General features: G+C 37.6%; 1 protein-coding gene across 1 annotated transcript in view; it reads left to right on the forward strand.

Annotated features, from left to right (window-relative positions):
- Window positions 1-13,063, forward strand: part of LOC140936923 (voltage-dependent calcium channel type A subunit alpha-1-like) — a 53,457-nt gene that overhangs the window by 10,043 nt on the left and 30,351 nt on the right. Inside the window, exons 5-15 of the mRNA XM_073386428.1 lie at window positions 975-1,127; window positions 3,319-3,524; window positions 4,391-4,500; window positions 5,811-5,926; window positions 7,393-7,555; window positions 8,529-8,701; window positions 8,957-9,069; window positions 9,299-9,408; window positions 10,929-11,060; window positions 11,982-12,063; window positions 12,921-13,044. Coding sequence (XP_073242529.1) covers window positions 975-1,127; window positions 3,319-3,524; window positions 4,391-4,500; window positions 5,811-5,926; window positions 7,393-7,555; window positions 8,529-8,701; window positions 8,957-9,069; window positions 9,299-9,408; window positions 10,929-11,060; window positions 11,982-12,063; window positions 12,921-13,044 — 1,482 coding nt within the window. The remainder of the gene's footprint in view (window positions 1-974; window positions 1,128-3,318; window positions 3,525-4,390; window positions 4,501-5,810; window positions 5,927-7,392; window positions 7,556-8,528; window positions 8,702-8,956; window positions 9,070-9,298; window positions 9,409-10,928; window positions 11,061-11,981; window positions 12,064-12,920; window positions 13,045-13,063) is intronic.

A 13,063-nucleotide genomic window follows, 5' to 3' on the forward strand; every position in this document is an offset into this window, starting at 1 on the left:
TTGGCCTACAATATTGCGTCCGTTTGTAAAAACCAGTTTCAAACTTCGGCTCAACAACTCCCAATAACCTGCAACAACATGCAACAAGTGTGCAAACGGACGCAACATGTAATATCCAACACTGTTGGGAGTTGTTGGGCAACAATGTTGCGTCCGTTTGCACGTAACATTAGAGTGTCTTTCAAAGGTTAAAAAAATCACAAAATTCGACCTAAGATTAGATTACAGGAATGCCCGTGACGTATCCAGCCATGAAATTGTTTGCTTTCCAGTGAACGGTTTCCCCTAATTATGAATTTATAATTCAATGAATTGTTTAGGTAAATTTACGGCACCTATAAAAATATACATACAAAGTCTCTATTAATTATCATCTTAGAAGCTTAAAGACAATAGTCAGAGCATAAAAGAACAAAAGAATTGCCAGATTTTGTCCATTTCAAAACAACGCAATGAAATGAGCAGCGATCGAAACTCATGATCAACCGGAAATCTTCACACTCACCTACATTATGAAATTCTTCACATCCTATCTTGATTTAAAGAAATCAAACATTGCTTAGAAGAACACTGGCCAAACCTTGGTGGTTTGGACGACTTAAAATATGAGAAGTTCGCAGCGCCACGAAGCGACAGGCAAAGCGATGGAATGCAAGAAAACCGAAGCACTTCGGGACGGGACGATATATGAAACCACAGTAATAGTCGTACAGCGGAATCCCAAAGAAATCAAAATGGCGGCTGTACGCTCCATGTTGCAGAAAGAGTCAAAATTCTAATACGTTTAGTTGTTGGGGAAGTAGAAAAACGTTTCAGAATGTCAAAAGCAAGAAAAATGTTAGTCTATTTCGTGTATTTAACTTTTGGGAGGACTTACTTCGAAGTAAATGCTAAGTAAATGAGGTTAGTGAAATCTCGTTTTCATAAATTTAGTTTTATTGACTGTTGGGGTGTTTGTTTGTGTATTTTCGCAGGTCTTCAAGTAGTTATGAAGTCCATCATGTGTGCTATGGTGCCACTTCTGCAAATTTGTTTACTCGTAGGATTTGTAATTATAATTTATGCAATCATAGGATTAGAATTTCTCAGTGGAAAATTCCATTTTGTTTGCCACGAAAATACAACAGGTGAGTGTGACAAAAAAAATCGCAAAAGTAACCCCCATATTTCCTACTCATACACTATTATGCTCACTGTTTGTTTAGGGTTATTCGCCAGGGGTAACATAAATGTTGACCTCAAGAAACTAATTCGACATACAGTGTAACCTTATACCTGTCAATTATAACGCCTTAGTGAGCCCTCTTTGTTGGGGAGGGTAAGCCCCACAGAGAGGGCACTAGTTGCCTTATTCGGCCTAGATGGGTATGTGAAATGCTGAATACATGAATTTCATATATTTGACCTGCAGGATGAAGAAATTTATGCAGAGAAGATTATCACAGTTAAATAGTATCCAACTTATGCAGTTGTGAAAATAGAAGCCTGAAAAAATTCAGGCTTTCTGGGATTTGAACCCCTGCCCTGCAGCACTCTAACCAATTGAGTTAGCAAGCCAAATGGGAGATGGTCAATAAATTATATTATCATTCGAAGCAAATTTTTCATTCTTTTCATTGGCCGAGAGACCACCATGTGACCTGCAAATAACTGCCTACAAATAATGGTCTGCTCATGCGCAATGCCATCCAACTGTTTGGCTGCAAATAATATTCTGCTTATACATAAAGGAAACCGTGCTTTTCTCCTTCTTGCGATTGCTCTTGTGTGAAAATGGCAGATCGCTTCGTTTCCCAAGGATATTCATTAAAGAAAACAAACTCGTAATTTATATCGTGATTTGTCACTGTCTCACAGATCAATTATTTTCCTCAGCCTTCGGCTTTGGCGAATAGTTGATCTGCTCGCCACAGACAAGTCACGATATTTTGCTCAACCTCGTCCAATAATTGTTAATTATTTTTTAGTATATACTAAAACAGAGGGTTTTTTGCTCTCTGATTGGCTACTCACTCGGGATATCCAGTGCTATTAACCCCAAACGAAGCCAAACTCATGTAAGTTACAAGCAAAATGGCTTCCTGGTTGGCTGCCGTAACAAACAATGAAATTTAAGTTAAATTTTTTTTTCTACAGAATAGTTTCAAATAGAGGAATAAATTTGGGTTGAATCGCTGTTTTTGTGAAAGTAACCTGAGGAATTACCAAAAGAGCTCAGCATTGCATTTTACCCTGATTCACATATTTTCATGTTTTCGAAATCGCACAAGTCTACTTGCATTTATTCAATTGTAGGGTGTATAAGGGTCATTTGCAAAATGAACAAGCGATGAAACCTTTCTGTGAACATCCAAAAAGTAGCACATTTGTCTGTATAAAGTTCAGTCTTCACTTCGTGCATAATTTTTACCCCTTTTTTAGGAATTCCAAGATATCTAGAAATTCCTCCAATAGATTTCTGTTAAGCTTCTGTTAAGACAAGTACCCGAAGTATGTGCATTGAAGAGATTTTCAAAGTTTAGGTTAATAAGGGATGAAATTCTATATAAAGCTAAAACTGTCATGATGTCATTACCTTGTGATATTTAAATTCCAATTGCCAAAAAAATAATATCATAATGCAGTTTAGTCTATGTGTAATACTTGTGTTATAATGGTTTTTCCATAAAAGTCAATTTTTTAAGTGTAAGAGATTCAAATATGGAATGTGTCGCTACAAAATTATTGTATTGAGCCACCTTAACTTTGCGTTTAAGAATACTTAATGACTGAATATCGCGCAATTCAGCGGGCAGAATAGCTGAGGATAGCTAATTACAGAAATCCACAATGCCACACTCCAGAATAAGCCCTGGAAACAGAACGCTTATGTTTTGTGCTTATTAACCCTTTGAGTCCCAATCGTGACTAACATCAATTTTCTCCTAACAATATCCATAGACTGTCAAGTGCAACATCTATGAGAATTAATCAAATGATCACAAACAGAAAAATCTCTGATCTTTTATCAGTTTCTCCCAACTAATTCTGTAAGGAAATGTATAGAGATCAGTTTGGAGAATTTGTTTGTGGATATTGGGGCTTAAAGGATTAACCTTAGTTGTTACAGGTCAAAATTAATCAAGACTAGGAGAGAGACAAAGAAAATTGAGAATCAACCTGTAAGAATTTAAAGTGAACTTAATTTTTTTGAAAGTTAATTTTGACCTGTAACACAGACATAGATAAGTATTGCATGCAGAAAACAGAACCTGAATCAGACTTAATTGGAGCACCTCCTTCAGCCCTATACTAAATGAATTTTTTATGGTTATCTAGGTACATGGCAAATTGATACTTCAGGTGGTGACCCTACGATCTGTGATCCTGGTGGTAAGGGAACACAATGTAAAGTGGGTCAAAACTGTTCAGAGTTCTGGAAAGGACCTAATTATGGAATCACATCATTTGACAATATATTTGCTGGATGTTTGACAATATTTCAAGTAATTACTAATGAGGGCTGGACAGACATAATGTACTGGGTAAGTAAACTTGTACATGAAAATTATTTTACGCTCCTCTTGTTGTCTGTAATTCTAATCTCCAGGTTGCTATTACTCATTCATGGTAGCGACCTTTGTTCAGACTTCCACTGAGATTAAATGGACTGCATAGAGCACATGTTTTGACCTTCTTTCACTTACAGTCTGATCATGCCTGTTTTGACCATCTGCCATGTGAACCTTATGTAGAGCCCAGCCGAAGGGATGTCGAAGGGATGTCTGAAATTCAGATGAATACATTTTCACCGATTTCCGTAACTATCAATCGATAAAAATCACTTGACTACTGACAATTTTTATCAATTTTCAATTTTTATCTATTAACTACTCAGGGATGTAACTTCACCTGTTCCCACAACTGCTACACCAAAGTTATTTTGAAAAGGTGGCAGATCTAAATCATGAAAAACTGGGAGCCTACAAACCTGGCCAATATCAGCCATCAGAACGAAGATTTTTACCCTGGTTTTAAAGAAAAGATAAGATTTTTTTAACTTAAAACTGATAATTGTTTGATCCTTCAACTCTCAATTGCAACTCAATTGTCAGCAAATTCACTGTTTGCATGAAATCCGTTTTCATTTTTGGATGAACGGAAGAACAGATGTATCTTCTGTTATAAATTGATGAAATTGGTGAAATCAAGATAAATTGATAAATGAAACAATTGTGTCATCGATTTCTACCAATTGATCAATACAATCAATATCAATTTTTATTGATTTATCAATTGATGAATGGTTTTACCAATTTTTATCTATTGACTACTCCAGGTAGTTCATTAATGTAATTAACAAAGCTAGATGTGTGAAGTTGTGATTGGTGTGATTTTATTTTCCTTGTAGACATTTGATGCCTACGATACCCATGGTTATTTCTTCTGGATATATTATTACTCTCTTGTTATAATAGGATCATTTTTTATGCTTAACTTGGTTCTTGGTGTTCTTAGTGGGTGAGTGTCATGAACAGCTATTGTAGTGGGTAGAAAAATGGAAAAAGAAGGCAAGGGAAAGGTGTAATAGAGTGTTTTCACTTTATGTCACGGCGGCCATATTGGTGTCCCAAAACAGCGAAACAGTCGTCATGTTGGTGTCCTAAACCAATCCTGTGAGAGTGGAACTCTTTCTTATGCAAACGCTTTCTTTTGTTCCAATTAATTTGCATATAGATGCTGGCCGCTTGAGTGAAAACACTCTATATTGTTGTATGATGAATTATAGTCAAACAATAACTGCTGAAAATAGTGCATAGAATTATTTTTACTACTTCAAGAGTGGAAGGTTCTTTTGACTAAATGAAGTGACAGGGGAATAGCTCAGTCGGTAGAGTGTCTGACTACAGGGCTGAAGGTTGCAGGTTTGATTTCTGAGACTGATCCATACTCGGGGTCACAAAATTACTTATGAGATGAAGATAGTACCTTTGGCTTGCCCTGCAAATGGCTTTACCTTCATACGGCTTAGATTACCACATAAAATGACAGCCCCATCTCCAGTTCATCTGCCACCTGGTTAGCTCTTTAATCTGGAGAGTGCCGGTCTGCTGAGCAGGAGGTCGTGGGTTCAAACCCTGGCCAGACAAACTCTTAGGGTTCTTAAATAACTGAGAATAAAGTGCTGTCTTTGTAATGAAATCTGCAAATGGTTCTGTCTTGTTGGATGTAAAAGAAATTACCACACCACTGTTCGAAAAAAGTAAGGGGCGCAGACCCAAGTAGTGTGGTCAATTTTTCCTAGGCTGGGTGGGTTATCTGTTAGGAGAGATCTTAACCCTTCAAGTCCCAATATCAACATACAAATTCTCCAAACTGATCTCCATACATTTCCTTTAAGAATTAGTTGAGAGAATTTGATGTAAGATCAAGGCATTTTCTCTTTGGTAATCTTTGTTAATTCTCATAACCTTATCTCTTGACAGTGTATGGATATTGTTAGGAGAAAATTGATGTTGGTCACTATTGAGACTTAAAGGCTTAATATAAGGATAACCTCATGATCCTCCGTCAGGTGTAATAATGACTACCTGTAAATAGTGTATGTATGTATGTGTGTCTGTGTACAGACACACACAGTAGTAGGAGACGTAAAAAAAGTGTCCTCAATTAGCACTTTTGTACTTAATACATTGACCTTCAAATAAAGTGCATCTTTTTATTATTTCTATAAGGTAAATACAGAACTTAAAACAGTTTGCTTCATTTCCACCAATCGGACAATGATATCCATCTATCTGCCCCAATTTATACCTAATTTTCCTTTTTAGTGAATTTGCAAAAGAGAGAGAAAGAGTAGAAAATCGGCGAGCGTTTCTTAAAGTGCGTAGAACACAGAAAATGGAGAGACATCTTCATGGTTATATTGACTGGATCAGTAAAGCAGGTATTGTTCAATCCAAACTCCTACAACTCACCTCTGTGTTCTGTGTTTGTGGTAAATTTTAAATCAAATGCATTGTATGGTGTAGACCCTATTACATGTATATTGTAATATAATATTTCTGTATATAATTATTACAAATGAGCATTCGGAATAACAAGGATTTCTTTTGTCCCAGTTTTAAATTTAGGGATGTATGAGGGCCACCCCCTGTATAGTAAACTGCTCTAGCTTGCAATCACCACAACCCAGCCATGAACCCCATGCGCAGTCATCCAAGAATCTGTCACAGTATTATTATTATTGGCCCTTTCATTCCTAGCAGTAGCCATAGGGCAAAAATTCAATTCAATTTATTTTTGTAAAATTCTGTGAAGTTAATAGCACTATGCAAAATTTCAGCCAAAGACGTTTCATTTGTATGTGTAATCAAATGGTGACGAGTGAAATTAGGGAATAATTTCACGCGCGTTTTGTCCAAATCCTTACAATTTGTTCCCTAAATTATTCCTAATTTCACGAGTATACCATTTGATTACCTATTAATATCATGGGTGACGAATTATGTTAGCAATCTTGGATTTTTGACATGTTTATCCTCGATAGTATTGATCGAGAACTCCACTCTCTTGTACGGTTAGAGCTTAAATTTTGGCATAAGTTTAGAATTTTTCAACAAAATACCTGTTAGAATCCTTCTTGATGTGCGCTTTCATGTATTCAGGTTTTCTAAAGTGTCTTTTTATGCCTTGGCATCTTCATTCATGACATTTTAAAACTTTGTTGCCATCTTGACACTGAGACGTACCGAAGGTTGCCATTGCAATTTTGTAATTTCACATGTGAAATTACAAATTATTGCTGAAATTTTGTGCCAAAATCAAGGAGTCACCTATGATATTGGATTGGTAACACCACAGGATTTCGCTCTCAGATTTAAAAGTTAGACTGCGACAAATCATCCCACCGTGACTTGGTCCAGAGTGAAAGGGTTACCAACCTGACAAAGAGATGGCAAGGAAAGTAGATATAAAGCATTAACACACAGACTACTAGTAAAAGCTCCACCTAAAATGTGTACCAAGCTACACTGCAGTACACCATAAAGGATTAAAGATTCTAAACATATCAGGACATTCTGTTGCCACTGGTGACTAGAGAGATATGAGATTTTCTTTGTTGTTAAATTTTGCTTCAGTTGCCTTAAATGATTGTTAATAGCGATAATAAATTCAAGTACCCTCAATTCCATTTTGTTGGACACCTATGTAAAACAAGCTCTTCCCTAAATTGGACTCTTAGAGTTCCATGTGTTCCCCGTTCATTTCATTTGACTCAGTCTTTACAATGCACACCTGTGTAGACCAAAGATGGCATCCTTAAATGTAATGCAGGTCTCAACATGATCCATCTCAGAAAGAGTTAGTATATAAGGTTTAATTCTGAAAGTTATGTTAAAATCTCAACAGAGGATCTAATGTTAGAGGAAGAAGAAGAAGAGGATAGAGATAGAAATGTGGATGTAACAAGAAGAAGAAATCTTGATCGAGTTGAAGATGGAGATGTTGCCATGACAGCTGTGGTACTAACTGGACAGTCTGGACGCAGACATAGACTAAATACAGGAAAAAAGTGAGTGCTTTCCACTTGAAAGAAAAGGAGATTATGTAGCCTGTTCACAGACCCTCTATTTTCTCTTCAAAGTCCGTCGAGTGTGGGTAATAAAATATAAACCACAGGGGATTTATTGACCGCCAGCGCAAGGGGTTAGTGGTGGGAGAAGGAACTTTATTTTTCTTTCTCGTGTTCTGTGCTTGTTCTCAGGAGCTCACTGATGTTTTTAAAAAGAACGAAAAGAAAAATAAAACAATGTCTGTGTACAGGCTAGAGATTATGGAGCCACTTTGGTATGCTCCCTGCCATCTTTTTGTAGGATTCCCTCATGCCTGGCAGTATCCCTGCGCCCTCAGTCTGAAGAATGCACAGGCACCTGTCGCTAACCAAGGGGGAGGAGGAAAGAGGAACAGTTACCTATATACCGGTTCTTTTGGATGCAATGTTCTGCCCCATCCCCCTCCCCCACAAGGGTGTCTTTTGGGAAATTTGTGTGGGGGCTGGATGATTTCCTTACCCTATTTCAGATATGAGCTGCTTTTCCTGGAGAGACAAAAACATATACAGTCGACTCTCTCTTAACGGATTCCTCTATAAGACAGACACCTCTGTAAAACGGACACTTAGAGTTGGTCCCTGCCTTTGTTTATTCCCTTTATTTGACTCTCTATAAGACGGACACCTCTCTAAGATGGACACTTAGTGCCGGTCCCAAAGGTGTCCGTCTTAGAGAGAGTTGACTGTAGCCAATTATTTTCAGAGAGCACAAATCCTTGTCCCATCTCAGACCCAAAATGGTTAAAATTAAAATATACCCACCTACTTCTTCAGACCAAAAGGACTACAAAACCTTACCCTTAAATGCCACACATACCCATATAGCTTAAATACAGTGTAAGGGAGTACCCCTTCTCCCCCCATACTATTGCAACCAAACCAAGAGCTTTAGCTAAACTCTGGCTCATGCAATGGTCAATGTTGCTTTCAACAGAAGAAGCTTTTGGCAGAGATTCCTCAGAAGAAACAAGAGGTGGAAAATCCGAATCAGACAAATTGTCAAACATCAAGCATTTTACTGGATTGTCCTTGTTTGTGTATTTCTTAACACTGTCATAACAGCCACGCAGCACTATGGGCAACCTGACTGGCTCCGGCAATTTCAAGGTGAGAATGACACAAACTGTGCTCTAGCTGTTAAATAAACCTCTGGTTTCTTAAAAGTTTTAGTTTCATCCAATTATCGCATGGTTCATGATTCTTTTTATTTCACACTATTTCACTGAATAGTGACCATTGTTTATCCTCAATAAGTTCTATTATCAATGTGAAAGGTTGTGGGGGAAATGTAGAGACTTTATATGTTGATATTAAGGTACCCAATTTGATGACAATATTAACATTTTCTTTCTCTTTCAACAGACATTGCAGAGATTGTTTTCATCTCCTTCTTCTTTTGTGAAATGGTGATGAAACTGTATGGACTTGGACCTCAACTTTACTTCAAGTCACAGTTCAACACATTTGATTGTGTGGTAAGATATCTGCTTTCTTCACTTTTGTGTGTCTTTTCCAGTGCTTCTCGCCCATGACTTCCCACAATACCCCCCAAAAGGAGAGCTAGCTCGCAGGCCAAGGTACATGTGGACTTCCAATCTCACCACCTTGGTTTCTGTACAATTCAGCAACGGGTTTTGGTGAGGAAATCTACACCAACAATGTTATTATCATTAATTTTTATATTTCTTATGTATTTTTTTACAGGTTGTTTGTTGTGGTATTATTGAACTCATTATTTCAAAAGCAGAAGGAACAAGTTTGGGTATATCTGTTCTTCGAGCCTTGAGATTATTGCGGCTTTTTAAATTCACCAGGTGAAGCATTCTGTCTTTTGATAACATGAATTTGTAGTGAAGGTAGTATTATATTTGGCTATTTGTATAGGTAATAGCATGATTTGTAGTGATATTTGGCATAAATACCACCAGTGATATTTCAAAATTGTTATACGAAATTTCACGAGCCGTTAGGCGAGTGAAATTTGAGACAATTTTGAAATATCACGAGTGGTATTTATGCCAAATATCACGTACAAATCATGCTATTATTTGTTTATACTACTACCCGCATAGGTTTTGTAATTTTCACATGTAGGTATTTCAAATTAAGCTGAAATACCACTGCTCTAAGCCAATCAAATTGCAGAAATTTCTCATGTAGTAGTATAAATGTAAATAATACAGTCCCGTTAATACAGCCCCGTTAATACAGACTCTGAAGGGTCCATAGGAAGTGTCCGTATTAAGCGGGTCAGGTTATTAAAGTCAAAAAACAATAAACACTTTTTATTAGAACAAAATGCTGAAAAAATTAATGAGAACATTAGCATCTCCAACTTTTACAAATTCGTCATTTCGCACACTAAATCCACAGAAAGGCTCAAAAATCGCTCATCTCTAAGTATAACTTGATAAAAACCGTTCTCTGCGTAACTAGTTTGATTCCTGAAAATAGTCTGAAATTGACGTCTTCAAATCATTCTACCAGTGTACTCTTACGCTGGGAACATCGACATGCTTTCAACTGAAGGTTTTTTTACCTTCAAAAAAGAGACGTTTGTTACAACACACAGTTGATAATGACTTCTCTGTATTAGCGAAGCTGACGTTCTATGAGAATCTATTCACTCCCACTTGGTGAGAAAAAAGTGTCTGCTGTCCGCATTAACGTGTGTCCGTATTAAGCGGGTTGAATTTAGAGCAAATGTATGGGCTTTCTGTCCCCAGTGGCAAAGAAAACTGTCCGTAATAACGAGGAGTCTGTATAAAAGCGGGTATCCGTAAAGCGGGGTTATACATACAGGTTTCGGATTATTAGCGAAGAAAGAGTTTTTGTGATCAATAGTGTTAGTTGGTTGCTGTAAGAACAAATCAAAATGAAAATATGAGAGGGGAGCAAACTTATTTCCGTGAACCTACGGTCCACCATTTTTGCTGTCTGTGAATCGTGATGTCCTGAAAAACCGCTCGGTAAATCGTGATTCAAGTTCACTCCTCGACGCGCTAACTGCTAAAACCCACCAATGAAATATCAGGTGAGATGTTGCGCGAAAATATCATATTTCACGTGTAAAATTAACTTGCTATATATCTTCACACATGGAAGGGTTACCCACCATGTTAAAGTGAAATGGTTTGGTATCACACTGGATGTATTTTCAGCGCTGCTTGGAAATACGAAAGTCCTCTTCTGTGTGTTAGAAAATGGAAGTAGAAGTCTTTTCCGTAACGTTTGTAGCTTTTGTACGACTTCTGTTTTCAAGAAGCGTAAATTTTTGTTTATTTATACACACTTAGGTTTTTTCATAACATAATTATCGCGTTTTTCTTTTCAGATATTGGTCATCACTGCGCAACTTGGTGACGTCGTTATTGAGCAGTGTTCGCTCCATTATTAGCTTACTGTTTCTGCTTTTCCTCTTTATCGTAATTTTTGCTTTGCTTGGAATGCAAGTCTTTGGAGCAACGTAAGTCAGTTACCTGAGAAATGTAAATGATTCTGAACTACCAAAATTCGAAACTGTTTGACATGGTAGACGCTCTATAAAATACTTGGGGCCTCTCATTTGGTCCAAGCTATCCGAAAACTAAGAACTGCCGAAAGTCTTAATTCATTCAAGAGAAATGTTAAGAAAGTCGACCTATCTGGACTCGTGAACTGATACGTACCTGTTAGGTTTTAATAATTTTAGTGTTATGGGAAGATAAAAAGAATGTATATAGTCCTTTTTTGTAATTTTTTATTCGTGATACTAACTATCATAGTATACAACTATCCCCGAAGAGGAAGTGAATAGTGGTGAAAGTACAGAGACGCGAAGCGTTGAGGTATATATCTAGCGCTATGAACCGACCCTGATGGGGATAGTTGTTTTAGTATTTACCAAATCAGTTGGATAAAAACAAAAAAGGAATTTTTTTAATAAAAGACGTCACTTAGTTAGAGTTTGTTTAAGTTGCAATTGACAGTGTTTCAGGGATCTTTTTTTATGATGTTGTTGCAAATTCAGTAAGAAATGTTTTTTCTACAGACCAGTAAACGCCGACAAGCCAGATTTTGTCTCTTTCTTGGTATTTGTTGGAACAGCTGCTCCATTTACCGCTAAAATTTCATCTTTCGAAACTGTCGCGAAACGAGAAGCAATTTTGAATCCCGTCCCAAAACAGTGAATATCCAAGGATGTTCCGAGTTACGGGAGCCAATCAGAACCCGCGAAAATCGCTGTCCACTGATTTGGTGAATAGTAATAATGAATATGGTCTATGTGTCCCCCATTAGCTGTAAAAGTCAACATTTCATCTCATGTTAAGGTTACCCTATTGCTAATATAAAAAAAGTTGCATATTTAGGGTTTTAAAACTTGTTTGATTTCTTTTCTGTCTTATAGATTTAGAGATCTTCCTGATCGAGACGGAAATCCCAGAACAAACTTTGACAATTTCGGGAATGCTGCACTTGCAGTTTTTCAGGTAAGTAAAATAGGGGGAAAAACTGACTTTTTGTTGGGATCTCCAGCAATTATGTTACTCTAATAGTTTTCTACAAATCAGTCCAAAACGCTAGTGTTGGGTGATAATCAAAGAGGTAAGGTAATTTCCTTACTTTATGTCGGTAACTCTTAACAGTGCTTAAACTGACAAACCTGAGGCCGACAGTGCACTCGTTTTCTCCCCATCTCCATCAGTGCTTACGGGTATCTAAAGCTACTTAATGCCACACGGAGAGGAAAGAAGTCAAAACAAGGATTTGAGGTCACAGTAGGTCTTGGGAATCTAACTTGGAACCTCTCGCACAGAAGGCAGCGCACTTACCGACTGTGCTTATCCTTGACCCTGAAAATGACCCACCAAGACAGATTATTCCCTAGGTGTTCCCGGATCCGTCACTTCTGGACTCTAACATGAGCCGTGCTGTCCCCGACACCCTTTCCCAGACTTCGCGTGGACATCTGGGCAAGAGAGATCGTCCAGAGACTTGGCTGCTAATAAGAAACACAGACAGAAAATTACCACTGACTCGTCATCCGTCGTCTCTGCTTGGATTGCACGCGGAGGACGGAACGCAAGAAGCCTGACTGAAGGGAGCGAGAGGGGTGATGGGAAGGACGACGGGTCAGAAATTATCATAAAATCTTGGCAATGTATAAGCACTAGATGGGTCAGCAGTGTGCGAAAGGGTGAACTTTAGAAACGTATTTTCATTTGCGTCTTTTATCTCATTGAGCTCAAAGTCTACCGGATGACAGAACTAATCTTATTGAACATTTTTCTACAGCCCGGTTAAGTGAGCTCTTTTGATCTAATGGAATTTTTTTTTTAACTCATAGATCTTGACAGGCGAGGACTGGAATGCGGTGATGTATGATGGTGTCTCGTCTCAAGGCTTTGAAAAAAACCAGATTAACATATTGTGGTCATTGTATTTTGTTCTACTGGTGGTTTTAGGAAATTGTATCCACTTAAATGATAG

Source organism: Porites lutea, chromosome 5, assembly GCF_958299795.1.
Source record: "Porites lutea chromosome 5, jaPorLute2.1, whole genome shotgun sequence".
NCBI classification, from domain to species: domain Eukaryota; kingdom Metazoa; phylum Cnidaria; class Anthozoa; order Scleractinia; family Poritidae; genus Porites; species Porites lutea.